This window comes from Scomber japonicus, chromosome 21 (genome assembly GCF_027409825.1).
Source record: "Scomber japonicus isolate fScoJap1 chromosome 21, fScoJap1.pri, whole genome shotgun sequence".
In the NCBI taxonomy this organism is placed as follows: domain Eukaryota; kingdom Metazoa; phylum Chordata; class Actinopteri; order Scombriformes; family Scombridae; genus Scomber; species Scomber japonicus.
Genome location: NC_070598.1, coordinates 20,287,033 through 20,301,159, shown reverse-complemented (window position 1 = coordinate 20,301,159; position 14,127 = coordinate 20,287,033). Strand labels below are relative to the sequence as shown.

Genomic DNA, 14,127 nt, shown 5'->3' with positions numbered 1-14,127 from the left:
AAAATAACAGGAATGACAAGAAAATGTAGAAAAGCAGGATATAAAAGACAACACAGTCAAACTTGACAAGAGGTTGACGGGATGGGGGGGGGGGGTGGGGTGGCGCGGCCTTATTTGGCGCAGGCTGCATTGTGTTGTCTATACAAAGTCATCCATTACAAAGTCATGCTGGTGGACCTCAGGGTCGATTAGGGACCCAAATGGAGACTCCAATTAAGTGATTAAGATCAGATTGTTGTGCTAAAAGAGAACAGATTAATTGAAAAACGTGAGAAAAAGGGGTTGGGTGGAGGGAGGAGGAGGGGAAGGTTAATTTGTGTAGATAAAGACGTGAAGACAAATGAACACAAGCGACCACTGATGCAGATGTGTGTGATGATGTTGATGGAAGAAGGCTTTGGTCTTGATGTAAGCTTTGTGTTGCCGGTTGTTTGATTTGTGTTTAATGATAATGTTCAGGCAATTATTGACCTGTCTCGTATTAATGTAATAAATTAAGTAATGAGTAAAAAAATGCATGCAAATTACAAAAAAAATAATAATCTAGTGGTATTAAGGCATGCAGATAGTTCTGCTTTGCCCAGGTTTTGAAGCTACAGCCACATTAGCCACTCTGTAAAGCACAACAATACTTTGAGCTAAATGCTAATTATAGCATGCTTTCATGTATGGGTGCAGCACTGTAATAACAATTGTATTATCAGAGAATATTATGTCAAATAAAAATATGACAAATAAGACCAAAACTATCTACATGTCTAGACACAAAAGGGGTACGTGAAGGGGTAGTGTGGGTGACCCAATGTTTTAATGCATACTATATGGTAATATGTAGGTGGTGGGGGGTTTATTTGGCGTCACTCACTCTAGACATAAAATAGGTGAATGTTCCAACGAGGAGTCGGCCCTCCCTACTGGCTCTATCCGCTCAATTCTCCGTTCTTGTTTCCTTCGCTCTTCTTCCTCCTCTTCCTACAAGAAAAGAAAGAAAAAGAACAAAAAAGACAAGATAAATCATTAGAAGTCTGCTGCACTAACGTCAAAAACTCACACTCTCTTTATCGTTATTTATATTTGGCTGCGCTTGCATCTCCTTTGGCTTTTAATCCAATTACCTGCAAGAACACATAACAACCTCTGTTCTAAATCAAAAGAGACTTTAAGTATAGGACAGACGGGAGCCATGATGCCACTGCAGAAACATCCCGGCTCGGCCAAGAACCTCAGTGACAAAGTGGCCCTGATTGATTGCTCCTGCTCAATCAATCAGGTCTGGCCTGGGGCGTGGCACCGCTGCTGGGTCTTTGTGGTGATGTGATCAGGTCTAGAGTGAAGGAAAGTGTGGTCACGCCTGCCGCCATTTGTTTGTCTCACTCTCTTCATTTCATTTACTCTTCTTTCCTTCAGGGCCATTAGGCAGCAGAGGGCCAGGAGGCAGCGGCTTTTTACAGGCAAGCCAGATGTCTTTGGACTTAACTGGGCTCTGGGATGAGACACAGCGGCTTCATGCTCTCCTTAACGGATAAAATCTTTATCTGAGCTCTCTTTACGGGGATGGTACAGATTGAGCAGGGCACGTACATGTAGTGATGACATATTGCGTGTAGGATAGGAGGGAGACATTCAATAATACAGTTCAATTTCAGCTAATCATTGTCTGCAGTGAGTAAGAAAGCTGGGCAGGTTAATCAACCAGTGACACACACACTAAACATCACAGTTTCTTCATTTTAAAAAGAAAGAGTCATTCCAGTTCTTGCTCGTTAGTCACTGCGGATTGGTGTGTGTGTGTGTGTGTGTGTGTGAGCATGTCAGCATCCAGACACCGCATCGTCTCCTAGGGAGGGTCTGCTGAAACGCTTTGTTAGCCACTGCTATTTCACTGCCCTCACCCCTCACCCTCCTCTTACTCTCTCTTTTACTGAAATGTCAAGCACATCCAAATAGGTCTTGTGCCTTTCTGGTTTCTTTATGGAAATAGATTCAACCCTTTCAGAGGCCTGGATATCTTTGGCGACACGCAGGGGTGGGCGCAGAGAGACTCTGCCCTCTATTTATTTATTAGAGCTGGGGGGGAGTGGGTGAAAATTTTATCAGCAGTCTACCTTAAGAGACCTCAACTCACCCTACCTGTCTGTCTACCCTCGCTAACCATCCGGTGTGAAAATGATTCAGTCAAGCAGTCAGTCCTGCCTTTAATTACGTGTCAGCTGAGGTCCCATGTGCCTCACAGGGCCTGTTATTCACAAAGCCCTTTATGAAACCCCCCAGGTGAGTTGGCTGGATTTTTCATACACTGTGAACAAAGGAACTGACCACCTGTGGGAATCCATAAGTAAGAACAGGAGGGCATAGAGTGGAGTAGGCAAACAACATTAATGAAGATGAAAAAATACAAGACCATACGCTATAGGAAGACACAAAGCCAAAGGAATATCTTGTCTGTTCATAGTCAAGATCATTTTCATACTCAGTGAGCAAATAAAAAAGGCAATGGTGCTCGACGTCTTTGTCTCATTAGACAACAGAGTGAGAGGCGAGCTGATTCGCAGAGTATCATCACTGAAAGTGACATGTAATTAACTTCAGTAACAGTAGCTCTCAGCAACAATCTCCTGTCTGTTAGTTTGCTCCTGTAGGTGGCAAATGGTTGTGGCGTGACTGCATCATGCACAGACTGGGTCTAACAAGAGAGATGCATGATATGATGTAGAGAATGAAGAAAAGGGTATATCTTTATCTGGGATTATTACTTTCAGAGATCTAAGGTGAAGGGATCTTTCACTTGAACCAGGACAAAGGCTCACCGCCAGCAGGTCAAGTGTGTCAATCTGACAGGAATAATTACCATAAACTGGCACAAGAAAATATCAAAGCAGCACCAGAGCAAGGGCACTATTTCTATTCAGGCATTGCTGACACATGGTGTGAAAATCCAAGAGAAACTGTGAAAAAGACAGGAAAGGGAAGAGGAACCCAGTGACTTAAAAAAGAAGAAATTGTGGAAAGTGTGAAAAAAACAAATTGAGTTGGCACTAAAGTAAAGAAAAGAAGAGACAAAAGCAGTTGTAAATTGGAGACATTAGACCAAAAAAATACAAAAAAACAAGAACAAAGGGGGAGAGTTGTGGAGAACTGTCCAAAAATCAGCCTCATAGTTTGTTTTGTTAAAAAAAGACTGTAACAATCTGCAACTAGGTTGTAATTTTCACTTGTTTCAAAAACTTGCATTAAGTATTCTCTCCTTGATACAAGAACAGTGATCCACTTTATTCCTGTAATTCAGATATTGACTTTTCTCCCAAGGATATCTGTGTAAAACTTGAATTACTTTGGCAGGGTTTGTCATGTTTTTATAAAAAATGTGTTGTTTCAACAGAAACATACTGTCATATTGCCAAAATGAAACAAATAACACGCCCGTCCTACAAGCAGCAACAACCTTGGCTTGAAATTGAAGCCAATGTGAAAATCCCTTAAAGTGCAATACCACAAACAAGTGTGCTAGTGGTCATTTTGGAAATGAATGCTCCATTATTAAGATATAAAGACAATAGTAGCTTTGATGCCTACTGTGTTGCTGTTGATTGACAACTGTTATTTCAGTAAGTTTAATATTTATTGATAACAATACCTGCTGTGTTAGTTAGTACCACCAGCAGCATGAAAGGAAACACAGCATTCTCCTTATTTGGAGATGGCGCTGACCATAAGTAGCAACTCTGGGCTTCAAACCGGCTCCAATGCAAACCAATGGGTGATGTGACGCCTTGCTACGCCCATCATTCATATACAGTCTACACCCTCTTATCACAGTGGAGTTATTAGTGCTTGTGTTTCCCAATATTAAGAGCACATTTCCCCAGCCCCCGGGAGTGTTTTTATTCTCGTATTTGAATGCACAACACGCCTCAACTGCCAGTCAATTTTCACCATAAATGGAAACACATGATTGACACTTGACACTGGATTCACCAGGCAGTGCTTAAGTGGCCACCGTGGTTCGTTAGAGTCAAATAGGGATGTCCAACCAGCAAGGGCACAGCCTCTTCATTAGCCCAGAGTCTGGACAAGAAATCTGTGCTCTAACCAGTCAAACAAATACCACGTCTAAGACTGAATATGATGAACCACTTCTAAAACTGAATATGATGAATAATTACGTGTTAAGATTGACATTTCAAGCTGGGAAGTGCTGAAGGAGAGCTGCTGACTTCCCAACAGAATGACAGGATGAGTGTTGAGTCAGTATTGCAGGGGTCAGTGTCTACTTGTGACCAGGGGCAGAAGAAGAAGCCATCTCCCTTTATATTCACTGCCAACCCACTTATTGTCTGTCCTCGTGTCAGTGGCAAAACAGAGTGCTGTGTGACAGCAGAGACACGGGCTAAATATACATCCACCTCTCTCTGTCCTTTCATTCCCCCTCTCTCCTCTCTCCTTTTTTCTTTATCTCTCCATCATTCTCAACTCTTCTCTTGCCCTCTCTAAAAAACCCTCCATTTCTTCCTCCCCTGAGTGCTTTTAGCACCCTGTTGATCCCTTGGTAACCAGTGGAGTGGGGAAGCAACAAGGCTTTTCAACTCTCCATGACATTCATTCCTAGCTCTCTCTTTTGCTTGCTCTCTCTCTCTATCTCTCTCCACTTTCCTCCCTCCATCTCTCTCCTCCCTCCTATCAGGGAGGGCTTGAATCCCTGATCTCTGGCCAAAAATCCACCAGCCTCTTTGACAACGAAGGGAAGCTAAATCAAGGGTTAGAGGCTTGGCCATCAGACAGCTGCAGCATTAGATTATTGAGAATCATGTGAGACAGAGAGAGAGAGAGAGCGAGAGAGAGAGAGAGAGAGAGAGAGCGAGAGAGAGAGAGAGAGAGAGAGAGAGAGAGAGAGAGAGAGAGAGAGAGAGAGAGAGAGGGGGAGAGAGAGAGAGAGGGAGGGAGAGAGAGGGAGAGAGATGCAAAGTGCAGAGTCTTGTTACCTTCACATGGACAGACAGGTTAGAAAGGTGAGAGGAGCAAGGAGAGAGGAGAAAGTGGGAGGAGGGAGGTAGCAGCTGTCTGTTCAGGAGGGAGACCCACACACACACACACACACACACACACACACACACACACACACACACACACACATACACACATACACTCAAATTGAAGACCACTGCTTGAGGGTTGGGGCAAAGGGTGTGTGTTGAGGAGCTGTCATACTCCATCAACCACTGTCCTAAAGGAGAACTACTGTACACATGTATGTGTGTGTGTGTCATGCCATTAGCCATGGGCAAGTACAACATGTAGCTGTCAGGGGAAGTGGGAGGAGGGAGTGGGGACTCCCTCCTGAGCCCATCTTTAACGTCAAGGGCTTAACAAGGACAGGTTCAAAGGTCATAGTGAATGGTGTGTTTCTGGCCACCACCCCTCCTTAAGGGCTGCGGTCCACATCTGTGTGACAGATTCATGTGCAGAACGGGCCTCCATGTCAGACGCTGTCACACGCTTCCTTACAATGGGCTGCCTGTGCCGAGCTGAACAATGGAGGCCAGAGCAGGATATGGTAATGTCTTGAAATGAACAATATAGCGTGTTCTCTGCATGTAAAAATAAAGGAAACAAGCAATTTAACAAGAGCATTTAGCAAAATGGCTGTTGAAATATTTACAAAGGGTGCCCTCCCTGCTGATTTGGCAAGCTAAAAATATGAAACATTTATTGTGCAAGGTGACATACGCCCCTTATGGAAACATGAGACCAGCCAAAGGTAACAAATGATGGCATCATGTGAAAAGAATCTGTTTTTAGTACGGAGAGGTGTAAGTCAGGAGAAAAAAAGAGGCAGAGGCGGAGGCTTTTCCTGTCCCTTACAAAAGGTTAAGGAGCCATAATTGTAGCCTCATTACCTAGAGTTAATGTAGTTTGACTAAACACTGTACAACAGAAAAGGCCGAACAGGACTACACAGTGCTGCTGCATTGCACAATGGCATTGACATACAGAGACAAGCTGCCGGTAATAACTCCTAATAGTCCTATTAAAGTTCCTTTGACCTCACGAAGCAATTACCAATACTTTTCCATCTTTAGCAGAGCCAGAATCTTGCTGTTTTCAATCAGCAGTTAAAAGGCGTTTTATGACAATAGACACATAGATTTTCCCCTTAATTTGAACAACAGATGATCCCAACTAGTGTACTTCAAAGTCGAACAACAGCCTAGCATCACCGGCTGGTGATGGATGACGTTAAGTATGTTCCAAGCTGTGTCAGAATTCAAGCATACATACGTTAGTCTTCATGTTACACAAGGTCTTTTATCCCTCATATACATTCCCCTGGAGGAAACCGCCATTAGGGCCAAATTAGGCCCCAAAATGGCCTCTGTGATTAGATTGGACTTGACTGTTGCACCCAATGACCGAGCCCCACCCTCTACACCACCCTTAACCCTCCATTTTCCACCGGCTCATTGGGCTCCACCACCATTAAAACAACCAATATGTTACAATGACTAAGATTATGAGACACTTATTTACATTTATGTTGGGGAGAAGGGAACATTATAAAAGGGTGGGCGAAGAGTTAAACTGGTTAGTGGATGATGAAAGGTTCATAATGACCTTTATACTCCCCACAAGTTCCCTGAATGGTACTTAATGGTTGTCAGCAGAGAGGCAACAACCAGTTTCAGCATACGTTCTTGTCTTCTTTATATTCTTATAATCTTCACGATAATGGTGATGTAAGTTAATGGTCATTTCAATATGCACCAATTGAGGATTTATTGAGTTGATGTAAGGGCACAGAATATAGTTTACAGTATTGGGCATTCTTTCTTTTGGCAAACTTTTAGCTCTCTATTAGACTGGAAAGAGTCGATCTGGAAGGAAATCAAAGCGGTGTGACCCTTGTGTCTGCCATCTCTTGCTTTGTATGTGTGTGTGAGAGAGAAAAAAAAGAGAGAGGGAGGATATGATACTACAGTCCTGTGTTTATGTGCCAAGGGGAGAAGCTGAAACGCTGCCTGTCCTCGGATAAGGACATGTGTTGTCTTTCATTTTTCACACCCCGCACCCATGGGCGCCAGCCTTGTTCAAAGGAGAGCACTCACATTCCAGATTAGATGTACTATTCCTTTGGATAATGAGGAGTGGGAGTGAAATATGTGTATGCTACGTTAAGACAGTGGGGAGAGAGGTTGGGTATTCTGAACCTGTTCTCAGTTGGAAACACTTCCACATTTTCTAAGAAGGAACTTATTGAGAAACATGTTTTTTGGTTTCCTTTATCCATTCCTGACAGCAAAGTTTGGACTTGCTGTACAGTGTGGTTTCTTCATAGATATGCATGGATCAGTGCATGTGTGCCCTGTTTACAGTGTGGCAAATTTGAGTTGGCACCTCAAAGTCTGGCTAAATCTCTAAAAAGACAGCAGTGATACACACATATTCACTGTGAAAGATAATTTCATGCAATTGAGGAACTCTGAAATGAAATGTAAGAATGCAAGACTTTTTATCTGGCACCGTTATCAGGTCAAAAGTTTAATTTGTCCAGTACTTTATTTTATGGTCACATACCTACAAAACGCATGACATTCCCGCTTTAGTGGTAATCAGTAAATGATAGCATGCTAACACACTAAGCTAAGACGGTGAAAATAGGAAGAATCATACCTGCTAAAAATCCGTATGTTGGCATTGTGATTGTGAGTATGCCAATATGCTTATGTAGCATTTAGCTAAAAGCACCTCACAGATGTGCATTTAGCTTTTACAACCCTGTGGGGTTATAAAAATGTTATTATTTTGGTTTTTATTTATCAGTGTATCCACATTCTCAATGATATACTTCCCTGCCAGTGGTCGGGAAGTACACATGGTATACTGTATCCCAGAGTTTACACAAGTTTATAAAACTGTCCCCTCCCAACAGTTATTTTAATCGGCAAAGGTCTCCAGCCTTTAAATCTGTCTCCCTTTGTTTTGTTTTGGAAAGACATGGACTCTGGCTCATAAAAGTTCGGGCTCTGACGTGGATTTACTTGAAGCGAATTACAGGGACAGACAGGTTCCTAATGCTGTTAAGCAAATTAGATCAGAGATGTGAGGCTGCATTTGTCCACATCAGGGCGGAGAACGGCGAGATGTGCAGGGGTGGGGGTGAGAGACGGACAGCGCTGTTTGTGGGCTGACATTTGGAAAAACAAAGCCCTGTCTTTCTCTCTACTCCTCTCGTTCTCCCTCTTTTGTCTCTCAACCACAATCTTTGTCTCTTCTTCTGTCTCTGTCAGTGAGAGACCAGCTGTGTGTGGAATACATCATGTGCCAGCGCCTGTTTCATATCAGGCCTGGACTGATCTATCAATGACACAGCTGCCTTTGCCTTTGCCTACTGTATCGTTAAATTGTACTTTAATTAAATTAGGCCTGCTAATTATGAGGGCTTAAATCAATCACCAGGTCAATAACAAAGGCTCAAAGCGGACGGAGAGGACCGAGACTCTTTCCAAATCTCATCAATAACAGCCGCAACCGGAGCAGACCGCTCCTATACCAGAGAGCCAGAGGTTCAAACGGGTAGGAATTACCAAGAATTGAGTTATCGTCACCAGCTTTTGTCCAGAGCACTTCTTACTCTTACAAGCTCTGTGAATAATATTGTCTGAATACAGTAGAAGTGTTTCAAAGACTTTGAATGTGCATAGCGTTTTGCATTAGAATAGCACTTCAAAGGGGTATTAAAAGGAGATTTAGTGTTGATGCTGCATAGAAAAATAGTTCAAAAGGGATATTATGACTTTTCAGACACCTGGCTTAGGTGAGAGGAGGTGATTCTGAACAGATAATCCTAGGGGTTGAGTGCGCAGCCCCGCCGAGCGGACGGTCCCAGCTGAATCCCGGGTCTTTATCCGTGCATTAAAAGGAGCTCTGTGCTGCTTTTCACAGATTAATCATCATTTTGAGCTTATTAAGTGGGAGGACAGTCTGCTTTCCACTGCTCAAAACGTTTAATCCATCTTTCAAACTGTGAAGGTCAGTGAGCAAATGTTACCCCTGTTGAAATAATAGCGGCTGTTTGAATTTCAATGAGCGTGCCCGTGGTTCAGATCTGGATTGTAATTAAATACATTTTCTTTTTATCGTTATTATTATTTTTAGTAGCCACTCCTGCAATTATGTGAGTCACAATCACACTGACTTATTGAGTAGCACGGTGGTTGCCAATAAACTACACTCCCCGCGCTGCCAAATTGTCATCCGAACTATTCAATATTACAGTTATTGCAATGCAAATGTTGTGTCAGCACGTAATAATGGCAGCATTGCAAAAGGAAATGTGGAAAGCGGCTATTTGCACAAGAATCTCATCTCATCCTCTATAGGATGTTTTAACACGCTGTGACCTCCCACCCTGAATACACTGAACATGAAGAAGTAAGAAATAAAGAAGAGGAAATGAGGTGACTGATGTTGAACTATGAATAATTAAGTGGAAAGTAAAGCTCTGGTAGACATTGCAGCGAGTGATGAAAGAGGGTGAACGGTCTATTCCACAGATCAACCGTTGTTTGCTGCCTAGTTTGAACATATGTGGGAGGGGGGTGTGTGAGGGCGGAGGGGGTTTGAGGGCTCATCTGTAGTCCTGTGGGAGCAGTGTGGAGCAAGGTGGGGGGCTCTTTCCATTTCGTTTTAATTGGAAGCTGAAATTCGTGGATAAGGGCGAGACAGAAAGCCATTTGGCCGAGTCCTCGCTCTGAGCCGGGGCTAAATGAAGAGGGCCGTTTGGAGATGAGGGGGCCAAGTAATGAAGGGGGCTAGTAATGAAGAGAGGTCCCAAAAGACTCCAGCAAAGCCACTGCAATCTAGTGGACCCAGTAAGGTGGGGGTAGGGTGTGGATGGGTGGCAAAGGATGTGTGCTTTTATGGAGAGAGAAAAGGAGGATAAAAGATGTAGGGGGCGCTGCTTGAGTTAATGGGCATCATCGACAAATTGGAACATCCATGTAATTATTCGAGTCTGTAATTTTTGTTTGTGGGTTTTTGTCGTTCTGAGCGCAACCAAGATTAGACGAGGTATCGGCCGATCAAAGAGAATGTGCTAGTTAGAACGGAAGATAATGTACTTGCTAAACACAACAAGCGATCGCAATCACTGATGAGATAAGAGCATGGGGAAATCATCAGTGGCAAAACAAACAGGACAGATTGGAGCATGGATAGTCGATTTATAGCATGTAAACACTGTATACACACACCCACAGGCGTCATCAGGTTACATCGGCAGGAGTCTGACTTTCAAGCCCTGACAGACATGAATAAATCCCAACAAGCAGGCCGACACATGGCTCAAACATTCAGTTTTCTAAATGACAAAGGCTGTCAGCGTGGTTCTGGTTGCATGTGGGAATATCAGAGTGTGTTGTGATGGAGCTCAGCAGGGGTGCTATTCTACACAACAGCTCCCGTGACCCGGATACCTGAAGCATAAAGAGGAGAAAATTACAATGGAAAACTGCTCTGCGGGGAGAAGCGTGGCCCATTACAGGTGCTCCGTGGTAGAATGACGCCATTAACTCTACCTGGGCTATTCCAAATTCAAAGGATTACCCCTGTGTTTGTGTGTGCGTGTGTGCGTGTGTTTTAGGCCAGTATCCTCAAATCAAGTACACCTGTGCATTAAATTACAACAGACCATTTTTGAAAGTATCACAGCCACTGGTATACATTCTTTTGAATAAAGTAGAAGTTGTAAAAGTTGCTTATTGTAGGTAATCTATCACTGGAAACGTCTCTAGAGTGAAAGTTAGGGTACATTATCGTGGCATGGTAGACTACTGCAGTCAAGCGTGATATTATTTGTCTTCCAGGGAAATGAATTAATGTGTTGGTGGGATGCTACAAACAGATTTAGCTGCCAAACAGCAGCCTCTTTAATAAAATTCACATTATCTTCATCCTTTTTTTCAGGTTTGACTTTCTGACCACATGGAATAAAAGTGCTAAGCTGAAACGTGGGCTTCCCATCAGCATCCCTATATGCAAACTATTTTTTATACTTTCACCTGCTTTGCAAGATAATAACAGTATAATGTTTATGATATATGAAGGTGACATTGTGCGTTCTGATTGATTGTAAAGCTATAAAGCAAATTATGAAGCAAATTCCAAGTCTTACCAAGCTCATCTTCATAATGTACTTATACTAATAGTAATACTAATACTAATGACTGCTCAGATCACTATTATGCAACTGTGCTTCATTTGTTGAAGCGATGATCTTATTTTACTCATAGAAAACACTTTTCTAAAGTGGCATAAAGAACATAAAATGGACTGCTATTGGAAACCTGGTGTTAGAGTGATATCGCAGATATATTCAGACCACACTCAGACCTCTCTAAAGAAATTGAATTATCCACCAAATGAAGACAAATTCGTGTAGCATTTTTTCTTCCCTGCCCCATTTATCAATCTCATTTCTTCCTGATTTAAAGTATCTTGTGACCTTTTAAAAGGGGCCCAACCTATAGGTTGCAAACCACTGAACTCAACTACCAAACTTTATATAATGTAGTTCAAATAAGCTCCAGATTGACCTGCTACAACAGTAAAATCACTTTATAATGTAATGTTTGATAATACAGTATCACTCACAGGGGTATTTTTCTGCAGAGCCACTGTTTGTATTTTTGATACTTTGAGTGCATATACTGTAGCTGACAATACTTTTGTACTTTTATTTTAGAATTTTGAACATGTAACATTTACTTGCAATTAATTATTTTTTCTATTGTTGCATTGCTATTTTTAGTTAAGGATTTTAAAAAATCAGGTGCAAGTAAAAAATCTCATATCCTTATATTTATTCCATATATTGTAGCTGTTGTAGCATTTTCTCTATCAACTGCTGGCAATCCAAGAATAGAGCAATATCTGAATGAATCCAAATAATACATCTGAGTAGTGCAGCACAAAGTGGCTGGCTACCATGGCTACATCTGTTGGGAAGGAACAGAAATGGACTGATTGGCCCGCTACCATCTCTCTCCTCCTCACCCTCTCTCTTTAGAGGCTTTCTATTCCTCCATCTCCTTGGCTCTGAAAAAAAACACACACCATTCCTCTCCATTCACATCCAACTGCGCCGTCTTTTGTTCTCTGGACGATGCAAATGATGTCTCATGTTTCTCTGTGGCCCCGAGATGTGGATGTTTACTGTCGGCCGGGGCGTTATTACATTCCTTCAGCAACTTAAAAGCATTGCCCCCCTAATGGGACCTATAAAACAGTGAGAAAAGCCTATTGTGACAATGGACCTCATTGTGTCAGAGTGGACTCATTTGGCACTCTGTGGAGAGTGGAAATGTGTGACATATTAAAAAAAAAAAAAAAAAAAGGAAAGAACGAGGCAGAGAGGGTGAGAAAAGAGAGAGAAATCAAATAAATACGAGTGAATGACTTCTCACTGTGGGAAATCAGACACTGTCAATCATCAAAGTCCATTTTGTTCTTCAGTGTTGGGGATAAATAGAGCTTAGCCTTTAGCCTTTTAGTTGTTGTAAAATATACTTTCTTAAGCCACTATATTTCTGTTTTACAGGGGGGTTTCTGGCCTGTGTGTCACTTCAAAACAGCAACACCTTGCCTGGATATTGGCCATGCTACTCCTAGATATATAAATAAATACTCAGCACTTCCCTCTTCTTTTGTCCCAAAGCCCAGACACTGCCCCCGCTGAGAAAACTAAATTGATTCAACTAAAAATGCAGGAAGATGAGCACAAAATGATTTAAGACACAGTGTAAAGAGTGTGCATCTTCCTCTCCCAGCTTTGTTCTGTGCTTCCCATGCTGCTTTTGGCTCCATGCTGGCGGCCCTGTTTTTATTCCCTGAAGTCATTATTGTCTTCGGCTAAGGTGCCCCTGCTCCCTGTGATTTGTGGGTAATGAGCTGGCACCCCCCTGCCCGTGTTCAATTATTCTCATTGAGAAAGTGATTTCTCACTCCACGGAGCAAATCGGAGAAGGCAAATGCATGAACTCTAATCAGGAATTAACACGTTCACGGGCAACAGTGCGGAGAGGGATATCCACCCTGATACTGCAGAGATGCTGAAGGTGTGGACAGAAGAGAGAGAGGGGGCAAGAACTGAGGGATAGACAAATGACTGAGGTAAACAGATTTTCCACCTGTCGCTGAAAACCTGTTTTAGAGCGCCCACTTGTCTTTAGTGCCGTGAAGTAGAAAAAAAAAAGAGGAGTTTGTGAATAACTTGTCAAAAAGTCTTAAAGTGATGTGTTTACAGCTGAAACACAGACAGCCTTGCTGAAACACTGTTCTATGTGACGGGGTGAATGTGTGAGAGAGAACGACATCTGAGTGGTAATTAACAACTAACAGAGTGAGCAGAAATGGGAGGAAACGAGAAGACGAGCGAACCCCTTTAGAAAGAGAGAGAGAGAGAAAAAAAATGAAGTGAGAGAGGCAGAGATGAAGAGCAACCACAGCTCAGTGACTACTAATGACCCGACTGGAGGAACAGAGGTGGAGGAAGACTGACAGAATCAGCACGAAGAGGAAGGACACTGACAAGTACCTTCATACTAATGTTTTATTAACCACTGAATATCATGAAGTGACATCCACTTCTTGTATCCAGGTTATTTCAAGCGCCTTGCATGAATTATGGTTGAGACCTATGGTTATTCCTTTCACTGAGTCAGTATCTGAGAGTTAGACCAGAGTTCAGACGTCATTCACTAAAAGATGCAGAACTTTCATTTGTTTGAATGGGAACAAGGCGATGACATAAAGCTAGGCCGGTTACACTCAAGCAAGCACACATTCTTGGCAGATTACTTTGTGATGTATTGTTTTTACTGTTCACCCCATGATTGTTATGGTGAAAGATAAAATGGTTTCCGCCATTTAAAATCCTGGCCATTCTGAGTATTTAACCACAGCAGTGTTTTGGCGTGTGAGAAGTCTTCACATCCACAGATATTTGATCTAAATCAAAACTTCCTGGATTGTATTTTCATGGGCTTGAAGCAACACGTCCACACCTCCTTGCATTGTTTTAACAAAGGGCTGTTTTTAGTCTGAATGCCCACTTTGCAGTATGCTACAGATGTC

The 14,127-nt window shown here is 42.5% G+C and overlaps 1 protein-coding gene across 2 annotated transcripts in view; it reads right to left on the bottom strand.

Moving 5' to 3' along the window:
• LOC128382231 (partitioning defective 3 homolog) overlaps positions 1-14,127 on the bottom strand; it is a 349,665-nt gene that overhangs the window by 184,722 nt on the left and 150,816 nt on the right. For both annotated transcript variants that reach the window (XM_053342215.1, XM_053342216.1), the window contains exon 6: positions 866-972. In XM_053342215.1, the coding sequence (XP_053198190.1) occupies positions 866-972 (107 nt within the window). The remainder of the gene's footprint in view (positions 1-865; positions 973-14,127) is intronic.